The sequence below is a fragment of the Chelonus insularis genome, unplaced genomic scaffold, assembly GCF_013357705.1.
Source record: "Chelonus insularis isolate UGA/USDA-ARS -01 unplaced genomic scaffold, ASM1335770v1 scaffold_277_pilon, whole genome shotgun sequence".
In the NCBI taxonomy this organism is placed as follows: Eukaryota; Metazoa; Arthropoda; class Insecta; order Hymenoptera; family Braconidae; genus Chelonus; species Chelonus insularis.
The window spans coordinates 1,127,147-1,141,332 of NW_023276791.1; the positions used below are offsets into that span (position 1 = coordinate 1,127,147).

Consider the following 14,186-nt stretch of genomic DNA (forward strand, 5'->3'; position numbering starts at 1 on the left):
TTTCAATTTCTGTGCAATTATTCTCATTTGAAAATTCACAAGCTAATTAGTGGCGGTGGCGCTAGAGTCGCGATTACGTTTTGAAGTCAAGTTGCCCATCTTGTTGAAGTAATGTTTTACTGTCAGTGAATTGTGGCGATGAATGGCCGCCTCGTTCAGTGTACGATTACTCTGTTTTCTTGCGATTCATTTTTTGTAATTCAGTGACCCGCGTCTAAAACAGCTTAGAATTGCATTGCAATTGGTAAGTAACCCGATAACCAATTTGTCTTAATTTAAACGAATTTCCCAATAAGTATTTATAAGTCGCTGTAAATGAAAATTGTCAACTCCAAAACGTGCTCTGGTTTATACGGCCGGTAATTTGTTATTATTTTCGATCAAAATTAAATCTTTAACCTCATTATTATAATTAATGATTTAATTATCATAATGTTTAATAATTTTTTTTTACATATTGATGAAAATTTTTACATCTTTTGTGATGATTTACTTGAATCGACAATATATATCTACTGTCAGCTTATGGCAGACTTTTATATATAGTAGAAAACTTCTAGAGTACCCCAAGCGTATCAAAAATGTACTGATCTCTGATCTTGTTTATCCGAATAATTTTGATACACTTATCAAGTTGTAAAAATAATTGTAATAATTTTCGTAATATATTAATGCATTATTACTACATTTTTAGAATTTTTATAAGAAACAGAAACCAATTATGGTAATGTCAAGTCTCATGAAATTTTAATTACTTTCTGGAATGCATACAAAAGAAACAATTTAGAAAATGAAGTTGATTAGAAGATTCTTATAAAATTATAAAATATTATGTGAATATTAGTTATTTACTATTAAGTAACGATAGTAATATAAATACTTTTCGTCATGAAATATAATTTCTTAAAAAGACTGCTTCAATGTTTACAGAGTAGCTGAGTTATTATATTAGACGTAAAGACATAACGATTAAAAATGGACAAAACAACAGATGGATTATACCATCCAGATCGGAACAATGGAGCGGAAGATGTTACCATGACATTGGTAAATGCTGACGAGAGAGTTGCTATTCTGGATGCTGGTGCTCAATATGGAAAGGTGATTGATCGGAAAGTTCGTGAATTAAATGTTCAGTGTGAAATTTTATCGATAGATACACCAGCATATGTCCTCCAAGAAAGTGGATACAAGTCAGTAAAAATATATCAAACTATTTAATCAATATTGACAGTAAATGATAAATGAACAAATGAAAATTAATACTTATTATTTTGAACAGAGCTATTATTATCTCTGGAGGACCTAGTTCTGTTTATGCTGAAGATGCACCACGATATGATGGTGATATTTTTCGAATAGGCATCCCAGTGTTAGGTATCTGCTACGGAATGCAGATGATGAACAAAGAGTTTGGAGGCACGGTTATACGAAAAGAAGGTAGAGAAGACGGACAATTTCCTATTGAAGTCGATCCCAAGTGCCTTTTATTCAAGTAAATATATTACTCTTTTTACTTTTCAATGAAAACTTATACTTGAATGTCAAAAGTTTTATTTTGATTAATGTTTTTAAATATTTTATTATCAGGGGCTTGGATAAAGAACAGTTAGTTCTTCTTACTCATGGAGATAGTATAGAAAGAGTAGCTGATTGTTTTAGAGCTACAGCCAAATCATCGAATTTCATAGTTGGAATAGCGAGTGATAAAATGAATTTGTATGGTGTACAATTCCATCCAGAGGTTGATCTCACTCCAAATGGAAAACAAATGTTACATAATTTTCTTTTCGGTGTAGCTGGGCTCACTGGTAACTATACAATGCGTGATCGAGAAACCCAGTGTATTCAGTATATTAAAGAAACTGTTGGCAACAATAAAGTATTGGTAAGCTTCACATTTTTCTTAAATCTAGGAAATACGAAGTCTTGAATTTTCATTGAAACTGCAAATTTCAACTCTTATAAAAACTACTGGATCAATAACTCAGCTACTAAATTACTCTTAGATAATTTTCATAAAACTCATGGATAATAATATCAATAAAAGTTGATGAAAATAAATAATTAGTTACTAATGAATAAAAATGATAAAATTTACAGCTCTTGGTAAGTGGCGGTGTTGATTCCACCGTCTGTGCGGCATTATTACATAAAGCGTTAAACAAGGAACAAGTAATTCCACTACATATTAACAATGGATTTATGCGTAAAGGGGAGACTCCATTTGTTGAACAAAGTTTAGCACAACTAGGCATTAAATTGCGAGTTGTTAATGCAGCACATTATTTTATGGAAGGAACCACGTCGATGCCATTAGATAATGTTCCACCTGTTAATGTTGTTAACAACAAAGGAATTGGAGTTACCACAATTGGTCCTAGAACTAGAATAACCAAAATGCTCTGTCAAACGACAAGTCCTGAAGAGAAACGTAAAATAATCGGTGATGTGTTTGTTCGAGTGGCTAATGATGCTATGACTGAAATGGGGTTAAAACCCGATGAAGTCTTTCTTGGACAAGGAACACTTAGGCCCGATCTTATTGAAAGTGCAAGTGCACTTGTCAGTGGTAAATAATCTAATTACATTTTGTTTAATTAAAAGTTAACAGCTAAATTAAAAATCATTTATGCTCTTTAATAGACAAAGCTGATGCAATTAAAACACACCACAACGACAGTGAACTCGTGAGAGCTTTAAGGGCGCAAGGTCGAGTAGTAGAACCTTTGAAAGACTTTCACAAAGATGAAGTAAGACAAATTGGGTGTGATTTAGGCTTACCAGCATCTCTCGTTCAACGACATCCGTTTCCTGGACCTGGATTAGCTATACGTATATTGTGTGCAGATGAACCTTACATGGATAAAGACTTTTCTGAAACACAGGTATATTCTTATTTTTAACATCGATTTACGTTCAACCTTTGATAATTCACTTTTTCAAGCCGGAAATTATTTTTTTTTTTTTGTAAAATCATATTAAGATAAGGTTATTTTATAGGTGATCGTAAAAATAATGGCCGAGTACGAACAAATGCTTCAAAAAAAGCATGCATTGCTAAACCGTGTCGAAGGTGCAACCAGTGAATCAGAACGTCAACATTTACGAAGAGTATCAAGCAACCATCATATTGCAGCTACTCTTTTACCAATACGTAGTGTTGGAGTACAAGTATGTTATTTTTTTTTTTCTCTTGCGGGTTAATATTTTTAGATACAAATTTTGGCAAATTTATTTTGATGATTCACGCTTTTTTTTTAGGGTGATAGAAGGAGCTATAGTTATGTAGTGGGTTTATCCTGTGATGAGCCAGCACCAGAAAATATTGTCTGGGAAGATTTAATGTTTCTTGCCAGGCTGATACCACGTGTGTGTCATAATGTGAATCGTGTCTGTTATATATTTGGACCGTTGGTCCAACATCCAATTACAGACATCACACCCACACATCTTACTTCAAATGTGATCGCAACATTGAGACAAGCCGATCATTTAGTTAATCAAGTATTAGCATCAAACGGCTGTGTAAATGCTATCAGTCAAATGCCAGTTATTTTAATTCCTGTGCATTTCGATCGTGATGCTGCTACTAGAACGCCTTCTTGTCAGCGCTCAATTGTTCTTAGGCCTTTTTGTTCAAGTGATTTTATGACTGGTACTCCAGCTATTCCTGGCAATCAATTGCCCATGCATGTAAGCTTCTTTAATTGAATTGTTTAGAAGTCTCTTATATTTTTATTTATTTCAACGATTAATTAATTAATATCTTTTATTTTTCTTTTGTAGGTTGTTAAGAAAATGGTGACTGAAATATCAACAGTACCAGGTATATCGCGCGTTCTTTATGATTTATCCTCGAAACCACCGGGTACTACAGAATGGGAGTAAATGACACTTATTTTCGACTCATTTCTTTCTATTTTTTCACCACCTTTACGCGTAACGACTACAGAAGAGTGAAAAAAAAAATATATTGCAAAAATATATCTATTACAAAAAATTTAAAAATACAAGATTATGAATTCTTACCGATTTATATAAGAAAAAATAACTAAGCAAGAATAAATACTTGGAATATATTTGTATAGACTTATTATATACATACATTCATATATTCCAAGTTATTTTTGCTTAATATAATCGTGAAATGATTGCTTAATCATTGCACTGATTAAATATGATGGTATTGTGTACATTAAGGTCGAAGGTAAGTATCATGTTTGCTTGTAAATATGTCTCTATTAGATCAATTGTATAAAATAATAATTTATTCAAAACAAATGAGAAAACACATCATCCATGATTAATTTTTGCATCCGCAAATGTTACATTTTATTGATGGTAACATTAAATTGCTGTTGTACTCGATTTGCATATAATGTTGAACATGCTCAACAGATTTCCTATAGGTTTCATGCCAAACGCAACTTCCACTTTTGGTCATACATCTAAACAAACAAACATGTAGTAAATTAATGTAATTTTTATCATAATACCACTTTTGTTTTAATACAAACAAACAAATAAGAAGAAAAAAATAATCTCTTCAAAGTGTTCTTTTTTATTATTATAACCATTGCTTTATTTATAGTTCGCATAAATACACAAATTCACATGATGTAACTTTTGATCTTACCTGTACATGGTTTTCATTAAAATATGCAAGTCCTCTATACGCCTTTCTTTTGGAAGCATGCTAAGAAAAGTTGCGATTGATAAAGTGTCTATGTCATTGACATGAGTAGAATTTGCGATCCACGTTTGTATTTGATTTTTTACCTAAAAAGTTTTGTTATTAATTATAAATATTAAATAAATTGTTAATATTAATTAAGGAATATTAAATAATACTTGATATAATGGAAGACTAAAGAGGTAGTTTACTAAATTTGTTAACATTTCTTGATGTTCATTTTTTATATTCCATCCTTGAAAATTCAATTGATGTGATTTAATAGCTTCCCCTTTATCATCAATCATAATGTCGTCTTGTAAGATACTTATTTCATTTTCTAAAAAACTTCTTCGTTTAGATAATGCAATATCACTACCATTAATTTTCTTTTTATTATCAGCTGCCTTCTTTTTTCCTTTCAAAGTTTGAACATGATTTTTGGTATTATTAATAACTTTTGATTGATGAATTTGATCATTTACAATTTTCATATTTTTCGGCTTACGACCTCTTCGCTTTATAGGGAGTATATTTTGCATTGGTTTAATAAATCCATTAGACGTCGTTGCTTCTTCAGTTAATGGCTTTTTCATTTTTATTTCTTTTTCTCTTTTTTTGGCCATACAATACATTTTGACATCATTCTTGATATCTTCAGATAAACCAGCTAAAAAATCTGGATCAACTTGTGAAAAAGAAACACTCATCTCATGAATTGGTTTTCTTACTTCCTCTGAAGACTTTTCACGATCTTTAGCTTTTTCATTACTAGAACTTTTAATTACATTAATACTGTTTATTGCACTGGTAGCTTTTATATCAACTTCACTAGTTTGCCCTCCGTCTTTCTCATTATTACTTGATTTATAATGATTTAGTATTTCATTACGAATATCATCAGGCAATTCAATCAATACTTGCATGTCAATCTCCTTAACATTCGGCAAGTTTGGTTTAGTAAATGCTCGAGGTTTTACTTCTTTAAAATAATCTGTAGCCTGTGGAAGTTTCTTTTTTACCTGTTTCAAAGCTAATTCTTTAGTTTTGCAGTTTCCAGAAAGCTTTGTTGAAACATTTGTATCAATTTGTTGAGAACATGGAATGATTTCATCATCGCTATCAACCTCTGGAGTAGTAATTTTATTCTCAAAATGACTATGATTATTTTTAATTGCACTATTACACTGTTCAACAGGTTCTAAGGATTTTAAACAATCATCTAATTTATTATTTTTATCTTCTGAATTTAAAACAACTTCATTTTTATGATAATTTATTATTTCCATCCTTATATCTTCAGGTAATTCATTGAGTACTGCTTTATCTATTTCAGTAGGTGCTGGAAATCGACTAGATGATGGTTTTGAGTAAGATGTTGAAGGTTTTTTAACTTTAAAGTAAGCATCAAGACCTTGAGGTTTTTGCACATTTGATTCAGTTTTTTTCTCATTACTACCATTAGTTTTTATATTAATATCATTATTTTTTCTTTCAATTATTTTCGGTTCGCTTGAGGCTTCTTTAAGCGTATTAATTTTTTGTTCTGGTTTTTTCAGCTCGTTATTTATAATTTCTCGTGCAGATGTCTTCCCTTTGGCGATAAACTTCACCATAGAAGTATCGGTAATTTTTTTCGGTATCTCTAATCTCGAAATTTGAATTCCAATTCCACGAATATCATCAGCAGGTTGCTGCATTTGTTCCCATAAACTTAGAGCTTCTCTGGTAATAACTATTTCATCATCAACTGCTACTAAAAGATTTTTTGACTTTGTAAAGTTATCACAAATTCCATGACCCATAAATTTAGCTGGATCTTTTGGAGCATTTTTAGCTCTTACCATTAATTTTAATGTAATACATCTCCCTTTGGCATTGGCTTTCATCAATCTGTTACCAACTTCGGTGGAAAGTTTTTTTAAAAATTCCCGGGCATCCTGATCATTCTCGAAACGAATTCCATAATTAACTTCCGCTGAAACAGACTTTCTTATATGCTCTATGCTGAGTTTTGAATAATCAATACCTCTACATGTATTATACAACATTTCCCCTGTCTTCTTTCCAAATTCTTTCTGCAAAGTATTAAGAGGTATTTCCTGCAAATCGTAGCAGATTTTTACATTCATATTTCTCAATTGATGCATAGTCGAATAACCAACTCCAGGAATATCTTGAACCTTTATTGCTCCTATGTAAGCTCTCACATCTTCCGGTCTTAAATAAAATTGTCCATCAGGCTTAGCTTTTTTTGTTGCTAATCTTGCTTGCAGTTTATTACTACCAAACCCAGTAGATACAGGACAACCAGTTTTTTGTTTAATTTCCTCTCTGATTATTGCAGCAAATTCTAGAGGAGTTAAATTACATTGCTGGAGGATTAAAGAGATATCAGCGTACATCTCATCACAACTAACGGCTTCAATGTCCAATGTATAAGAAGCGACAGTGTTATAAAGAATATAAGAAACTTCCTTATATCCCTCAAAATCGTATTTAATTGTCTTTAAATTAGGGCAAAGCTTTAAAGCTTGTCCAAGAAACATTCCATTTTTTATCCCAGCTTTCCTTGCTTCGTAAGAACAAGAAGCTATTTCTGCCATTGAAATGAATTCTTCATCATTGATGTTAGAGAGAATAGCTGGTTTATTTCCTCTGGCGTGGGTGACAGCGATAGGTAATCCTTTTAATTCAGGCTTATTCCTTATTCCAACAGAAACAAAAAAGCAATCCATGTCTATGTGCATTATTATCGATTCTTTTTTATCTTTCTCTTCTAATGGGTGGTTTAATCTCACTGGAGGATCAAAGATATCCTCATCAGAAGAGTCAAGATCTTTCTGAATTACAGAAAGCTTTCTTTGCGACTCACTCAGCTCCTTCAGACGTTCTAAACCAGGAAAAGATCCAGTATTTTTAGATCGTAGTTCATTTACGTATTCTTTGAAAGTAGCTCCCATTGTTGATATATGATGTAAACGAGAGTTGTTGTAAAATTCTGTCAGAAACTCTTCATTTTTAGAACATAAAGCTGCTCCATGAGACTTTTGTTCTTTAACAGCTACGTTAGGCATATTTGTATTTACAATTTTAAAAGTTTCTTCTTTGAGATTTGTTGACTTTGATATGTCATTTACTAATTTAATAGAGTTAGAAGGCCCGCTAACATCTTGAACCTCTTTAATATTATTTAACTGAGTTTCTTTTGTACAATTTTGATTTGATTTACTACCCATTTTTAACTGGGGTTGAGTTATAGATGATTGATTATATAGAAGGTAAGGCCTCCAATCTAATAATTTATTGGCTTTAATACTGTCAGTAATCCACTCAGGTTTACATAGTGGAAGTGGATTTTTACTTTTTCGGTACTGAATTATTTTAGAGTAAGGCAAGTTTGAAGCTATCAAGTGAGTGGTAGCACCAGACCGAAGGTAATGATGATATATTCCTCCATATTCCATCATCAAACGTTTTAATTCATCAGCACAAGGGTTAGTATAACCATTTACAAAAATAGCTATGCCACGAAAGAGATCTGTTGCATGAGAAAATTCACTTTCAGCTGCTTCTTGAAATTGGTCTTCAAGCTTGGCTTTTTTTGCAGCCATATAAGATCCCTGTATAATTACATATAAAGGTTATTAATTAAAAATGAGTAGAATATTGATATTAATATCAAAAAAATTATTGTAAATAATTAATATATAACTTACCCAGTCTTCCAGTCCATTTTCAGCCCAAGCTTCTTTTTTCTTTTTTCTTGACATTGTTAATTAACAATAATTACTAATAACATTACAAATATATACATTGGTTAAAAAAATAAATAGCACTTAAAAATAATTCATTCTATTTGTATAATAAAAATTGTAAAAAAATAGGTGCAAATTTCTATTATTTTGTATTAGAACAATTTGCATTTTGCTAAAATTTATGTAAAATTATAAAAACTTTTTCAACTTTAAAATTAACACATTGTTATGATTGTTTACTTTTTTCATTCGTTGTGTTCCATCGATAAAAATTTATTCCAGGTATAAAAAAAATTAACAGATGTCGTTAAAAATCCTTTCTTATTTATCAACCGAAGATGCCGCCAGATGACACCCAATTGGGATTTCCCAAAATTCTCGTCGCTCATGAGGCCCATTGTTTGCATCATCCGGGTGATCAATTTAACATTTCATACATAATTACTGTTATAGTTTATATTTCAAGCTGATTATTGTATTTCATTAATCTTAATCGACAAGGAAATATAAAAAATAATGTAAGTACACCTTTATTGAACGTAGTCATAACATAAATATGACAGGTTTTAAATCAATAAATCTACCGGCAGACATTCATAGCAATGTTTGTGTTGTTTACATTTTTTTTCTACGCATCAGCAAAACTTTAGACGATTATTTCAGGGAAATGAAAGATAACAATGAAACCTATGTACTTCTAAAGTATTTAGGAAAATGTATTTCAACAAATGCTTTATACATCATTACATGTAGACAGATTCTAACCTTTTGAGACTGAAATCAAATTTATTTTATTTCAATAAAAATTCGTTTGATTTATAAATATACAATAGTTTATTATTTATATTACGTGATTTATAAAATATTTAATTTATTGTTTGGAAATAAGGTAAATGTATATTTGTAATGAATAAATCATACCAAATTAAGTTGAAAAAGTTACCATTTCTACAAATGAAGAAAATACTAACAAGATTTTCATCCATTTTGAATGTTAAATAAAATCTCTTTATTAATAATAGAATATGTGTATGTTTTAAAATTTTGATTATATTTATAAGCTTTTTATAGATAAATTATTTATTTGTACAAGTTGTAAATGGTTGATAGGTAAAGTAGATTTTAAAATGGTTTTGTTATCTAAACATTGATGCTGTTTTAACTAAAGAATGGAATAAATTCTAATAAAATAATTTATAATTTTAGAATAATGGGTGATCGTTGGGAAACTGATAGCTATTCGAGAAGTGATAGGAGACAATATCAGGATAATTACCGGGATAATAAACGGAATGATTATTCAAAGAGAGAATGGACAAACTCAAACAGAGATCATCGTGGTCGACGTTCGGATAATTCAAGTAGAGATTATCAAGGAAGAGATTCGATGAACTCGGATCAATCATATTACGGACGAGACTCTCAACATTCAAATCGAGATTATGGGAGAGGACGTGATTCCAGAGATTATCGTGGAGGAGAATCTCAAAATAACTATGGCAGTTATGACAATCAAAATAAAGATGATCAAGTGATATATGTTCAGCAAAGACACGTTGGAAGAATTATTGGACGTGCTGGAGCCACAATTAAAGATTTGCAATCCCAGAGTAATGCTAGAATTAATGTAAGTACTTCGATTTTTTAAATTATTAAAAAATAATAATCATTTTAGAAAATTAATGTAAAAAGATTAATCATCTCTATTTGGAAATATTGAGATTAAGTGATAAGATTATAGTTGTCTGAAAGTATTATCCAGTTTGTAACATATTGAATTAATTTGATAGATTGACAAATCCAATGGAGGAGGAGATGCTGCAGTAACTTTAACTGGATCTATTGAAGCTCAAAACAAAGCCATGGAACTTATTGGACAATTAACTGGTGAAACTTATTCTGGGTCACAGCAGGATAATCAATCTTATTCTGCACCTCAACAAGATAACTATCAATCATACGATAACAATCAAAGTTACCAGAATAATCAGTATTCTAACAATGATTACACAAAATCATATGATAACACACCAAAGCCTCAACAAGAAGAAAGAGATCCTCTTGACTTTGGTGAATTTGATTGGACCATAGCAAATAAAGAACACGAAGAATATATGGCTCAAAGAATAGCAAAATTGACGCCTTTAAAGAAAGATTTTTATAATGAAGATCCAGAAGTTGCAAATATGACTGATGAACAAGTCGCACAAATTCGTAAGATGAAGAATAATATTTCATGCCGTCGTGTATTTGAAGAAGAAAACAAAGATAAGTGTCCAGATTTTAAAGTACCTAATCCTATTTTAAAATTCGAACATGCTTTTCGTGATTATCCTGAAATTCTAGAAGAAATTCGCAAGCAGGGTTTTACAGAACCAAGCCCAATTCAATGCCAAGCATGGCCAATTCTTTTAAGTGGTAAAGATATGATTGGTATTGCTCAAACAGGTACAGGGAAAACTCTTGCATTTTTATTACCAGCGTTGATTCATATTGATGGTCAAGTAACACCACGTGAACAAAGGGTTGGACCAAACGTATTAGTTATGGCTCCTACTCGAGAGTTAGCATTGCAGATTAACAGTGAAGTAAAAAAGTACGAGTATCGCGGAATTAAAGCTACATGTGTGTACGGAGGTGGTAATCGCAAAGAGCAAATAGAATGTGTTGTAAAAGGAGTCAACATTGTTATTGCTACACCCGGAAGATTAAATGATCTTGTTAATGCAGGGAAATTGGATGTCAGTGAAGTGAGTTATTTGGTCTTAGATGAAGCTGACAGGATGCTTGATATGGGTTTTGAACCACAAATCCGTAAAACTTTGCTTGATGTTCGTCCTGATCGACAGACTGTAATGACGAGGTATATATCATTTATGACATGATTAAAATAAGTTACGAGAAATAAATTTAACGATTCTCTTTTCATGATTCCAGTGCCACATGGCCCCAAGGTGTTAGACGATTGGCTCAATCTTACATGAAAGATCCAATCCAAGTATATGTAGGATCTTTGGATTTAGCGGCAGTTCATTCCGTCCGACAGACGATTTTAATCGTTGATGATTCAGAAAAAGAGCAATATGTAAGTTTTGTACATTTACTAATTTTAAATAAATTTAGATGCTTGTTTATATAGAATATTTAATTAATTATTGATGGTTTTTTTAATAGCTTGAAGATTTCATTAGAAACATGGGCGAAGATGATAAAGTTATTGTTTTCTTTGGAAAAAAAACCAGAGTTGATGAATTTGCTAGTAAAATGGCGTTAGCAGGTATTACTGTACAAAGTATTCACGGAGGAAGAGATCAACAGGACAGAGAGCAGGCTCTCGCTGATTTAAAATCAGGATCAGTTAGAATACTTCTTGCTACTGATGTTGCTAGCCGTGGAATTGATATCGAAGATGTGACGTAAGTATTCAATTAGTTGATATTGAAACTTGAAAGGAACAATACTATATAACTTCTTATTTCTACAGTCACGTTTTCAATTTGGATTTCCCACGTGATATTGAAGAGTATGTTCATCGTGTTGGTCGTACAGGACGAGCTGGACGTTCTGGAGAAAGTATAAGTCTTGTAACTCGTGGTGATTGGGGTATGGCTGAAGACCTTATTGCTATTTTGGAAGAAGCAAGTCAGGTATGGTATTTTACATATAAAACAATTAACAAACATTAAGTATTAATGAATTTAATTTAATTATTTATTAATAATTATCAGGAAGTACCTGAAGATTTATACAATATGAAAGATCGTCACGGTGCATGGAAAGAAAGGAAAGCTCAAGAGAAAGAAACAGCACGTATAGATGCTCAGGGAGGAGGTGGACGTTATGAACGTGGTAATCGTGGTGGCGGAGGCCGAAGAGGTGGAGGAGGTGGTGGTCGAGGACGTCGTGGCGACAATTACGGTTCTTTTTATTAAATTTAATTTCTCGTAATTTTTCATATGTAAGTTTTTGTTTAAAAACTCCTTAATTGTTGAATTTTTAAACAAACAAAATAATTCTACTTATCCTTACGAATTCGATTATGATAAGAGTACAAAAACATTCAGTTTAAGCACAACGTCATTTTTATGTTTAATTTAATTTTTTTCATTCCAAATTCAAGTAGATTAAATTTCGAAAAGTCTGAGGTTAATAACAATTCAGGGATTACGTGTCTTCCTAAAAATACTGTAAGTGTAGATAATACATAATTCCTATTGTTTATTCACATCACAGATGGACTTATTTTCTATTTATATATAGATTATGATTACAAACGGATATATTTACTTTGTTATTCATATAAAATTATTTTTGCAGTACATTATCGAATAACCAAATCATAATTGTGATATTAAACATTTAGATTTGGGTTATTTTTAGAAAATATATATTTAGTGATTTAATAATAACTAAAAGTCATTATTATTACTATTATTATTATAAATATTATCTCATCAATAAATTAAAAAAAAAATAATATCAAGAATAAAATAATGTGTTCAAATAAATTTCATAATCATTAGATAATAAGAATTATGTTAAGACTTATCAAGGAATAATTCGAAGTATTTTCACTTAATCTGAAAACAAGAAAGTTTAGATTGGCATTACATGAACAGCTAAGTAATATTAATTAATTAATTAAAACAAACTATTTTAATTAAAGTGCGTTTGAGGTTTCCAGCAACATCACTGACTTGTGTTCGAGATGAAATACTGAACTGTTGTGGGTGACATGAAGAGGAGGAATCACATGTGAGTATACTTTAACTTCTAGTAGTAACTTTCAATTAATAATCGCATGTAGTATTTTTGATTTATAATCGTATCATAGTAGAAAATTCAATTTCATTAAAAGGAAAGCTGTAAATATTCTAGTAGGTAATTTTATAAATTTTAAATTCATAGGAATGAAAAAAATATTGATGTATAAAGACACTCTCTGAGAGTAATGTAGTTGATTCACGTTAGTGTTTTTGTTTTAACTAGCGTAATTAGATTTTTGAATATGAAGAGTTGATCATGTTGTAATAACATTAGTACGATAAAATTATCTTGAAAAAGCTTCTTAATTTATTGTTTAATTACTTTAAAAATTTTTAATAATTTATGCAAAATTAATTGATATTAAGTTAATAAAATATCTTTTTTTTTGTATAAAAAATTTATAACTCATAAAATTACAAAATTTTCCATTGTTTGTGATAGGGAAAATGTTGATTATGAATATCTGGTTATTATGGATTAGGGTGAAGAAGAAATAGTATCAATTTGCAGTTGAAAAGACAATATTTCTCGTCTTAAGAAGAACGAGCTGCTCTAAGTATCCTTATAATGGCTTTTACTCAAGAGCTGGTATTACAAAAAACTGACAAAGAAACAAAGCATAAATATCATGAGACCAAATCCGTCGGTATTTATGAAGGTAGTAGTAAAGAAGATGAAATAAATTACGTCGAAAGTAGAGATTATATTGTTATTGCTGAACCAAAAAGATTGAACGATCTTACTCAGTTAGGTAATTTATATGTGAGTAGACTAAGTTATTTGGTCTTGGATGAAGTTGATTGTGTACTTGATGTGGGCTTTGAGGCATAAATTCGAGAAGCTTTAGGTAGTATATATCAGTTTCGATTGACAAACAATTATAACGAGGTAACGTTAATGTTATCTAAATTCAGCACTACACGTATGTTCATCCAAAAATAAATTCAGACAAAATTATTAGAAAGCTTATCAATATCTAACTATTA

At 30.8% G+C, this 14,186-nt stretch overlaps 3 protein-coding genes across 4 annotated transcripts; 2 read left to right on the top strand and 1 right to left on the bottom strand.

The window, feature by feature from the left end:
• Positions 1–115: 115 nt before the first annotated feature.
• On the top strand, positions 116–4,554 carry bur (GMP synthase burgundy). Its single transcript, XM_035093595.1, has 9 exons — positions 116–244; positions 931–1,193; positions 1,283–1,495; positions 1,591–1,888; positions 2,104–2,572; positions 2,647–2,888; positions 3,004–3,174; positions 3,265–3,696; positions 3,790–4,554. Exons 2-9 carry the CDS (start codon positions 976–978, stop codon positions 3,889–3,891), a joined length of 2,145 nt encoding a protein of 714 aa, XP_034949486.1. The 5' UTR covers positions 116–244; positions 931–975; the 3' UTR covers positions 3,892–4,554.
• On the bottom strand, positions 4,250–8,542 carry Rev1 (Rev1 DNA directed polymerase). The gene is made up of 4 exons (XM_035093594.1): positions 8,395–8,542; positions 4,855–8,298; positions 4,640–4,782; positions 4,250–4,451 (listed from the first exon to the last, which is right to left on the bottom strand). Exons 1-4 carry the CDS (start codon positions 8,446–8,448, stop codon positions 4,307–4,309), a joined length of 3,786 nt encoding a protein of 1,261 aa, XP_034949485.1. The 5' UTR covers positions 8,449–8,542; the 3' UTR covers positions 4,250–4,306.
• Positions 8,543–8,792: 250 nt separating this feature from the next.
• Positions 8,793–12,781, top strand: LOC118073316 (probable ATP-dependent RNA helicase DDX43). 2 transcript variants are annotated; one of them, XM_035093735.1, is made up of 7 exons: positions 8,793–8,951; positions 9,640–10,060; positions 10,224–11,296; positions 11,371–11,518; positions 11,608–11,849; positions 11,918–12,080; positions 12,162–12,781. In XM_035093735.1, exons 2-7 carry the CDS (start codon positions 9,644–9,646, stop codon positions 12,363–12,365), a joined length of 2,247 nt encoding a protein of 748 aa, XP_034949626.1. In that variant the 5' UTR covers positions 8,793–8,951; positions 9,640–9,643; the 3' UTR covers positions 12,366–12,781. The 2 variants fall into 2 exon arrangements, with proteins under 2 accessions (XP_034949626.1, XP_034949627.1); XM_035093736.1 differs by lacking the exon at positions 8,793–8,951 and adding an exon at positions 9,162–9,322.
• Positions 12,782–14,186: the final 1,405 nt, after the last annotated feature.

Coding starts and splice junctions, on each gene's coding strand:
- bur (XM_035093595.1), top strand. CDS start 976: ATGGACAAAACAACAGATGGATTATACCATCCAGATCGGAACAATGGA. Junction 1,496..1,590: donor CCCAAGTGCCTTTTATTCAA/GTAAATATATTA, acceptor TTTTATTATCAG/GGGCTTGGATAAAGAACAGT. Junction 2,889..3,003: donor AAGACTTTTCTGAAACACAG/GTATATTCTTAT, acceptor GTTATTTTATAG/GTGATCGTAAAAATAATGGC.
- Rev1 (XM_035093594.1), bottom strand. CDS start 8,448: ATGTCAAGAAAAAAGAAAAAAGAAGCTTGGGCTGAAAATGGACTGGAA. Junction 8,299..8,394: donor AAAATGGACTGGAAGACTGG/GTAAGTTATATA, acceptor GTAATTATACAG/GGATCTTATATGGCTGCAAA. Junction 4,783..4,854: donor TTAGTCTTCCATTATATCAA/GTATTATTTAAT, acceptor AAAACTTTTTAG/GTAAAAAATCAAATACAAAC.
- LOC118073316 (XM_035093735.1), top strand. CDS start 9,644: ATGGGTGATCGTTGGGAAACTGATAGCTATTCGAGAAGTGATAGGAGA. Junction 10,061..10,223: donor AGAGTAATGCTAGAATTAAT/GTAAGTACTTCG, acceptor TTAATTTGATAG/ATTGACAAATCCAATGGAGG. Junction 12,081..12,161: donor TTTTGGAAGAAGCAAGTCAG/GTATGGTATTTT, acceptor AATAATTATCAG/GAAGTACCTGAAGATTTATA.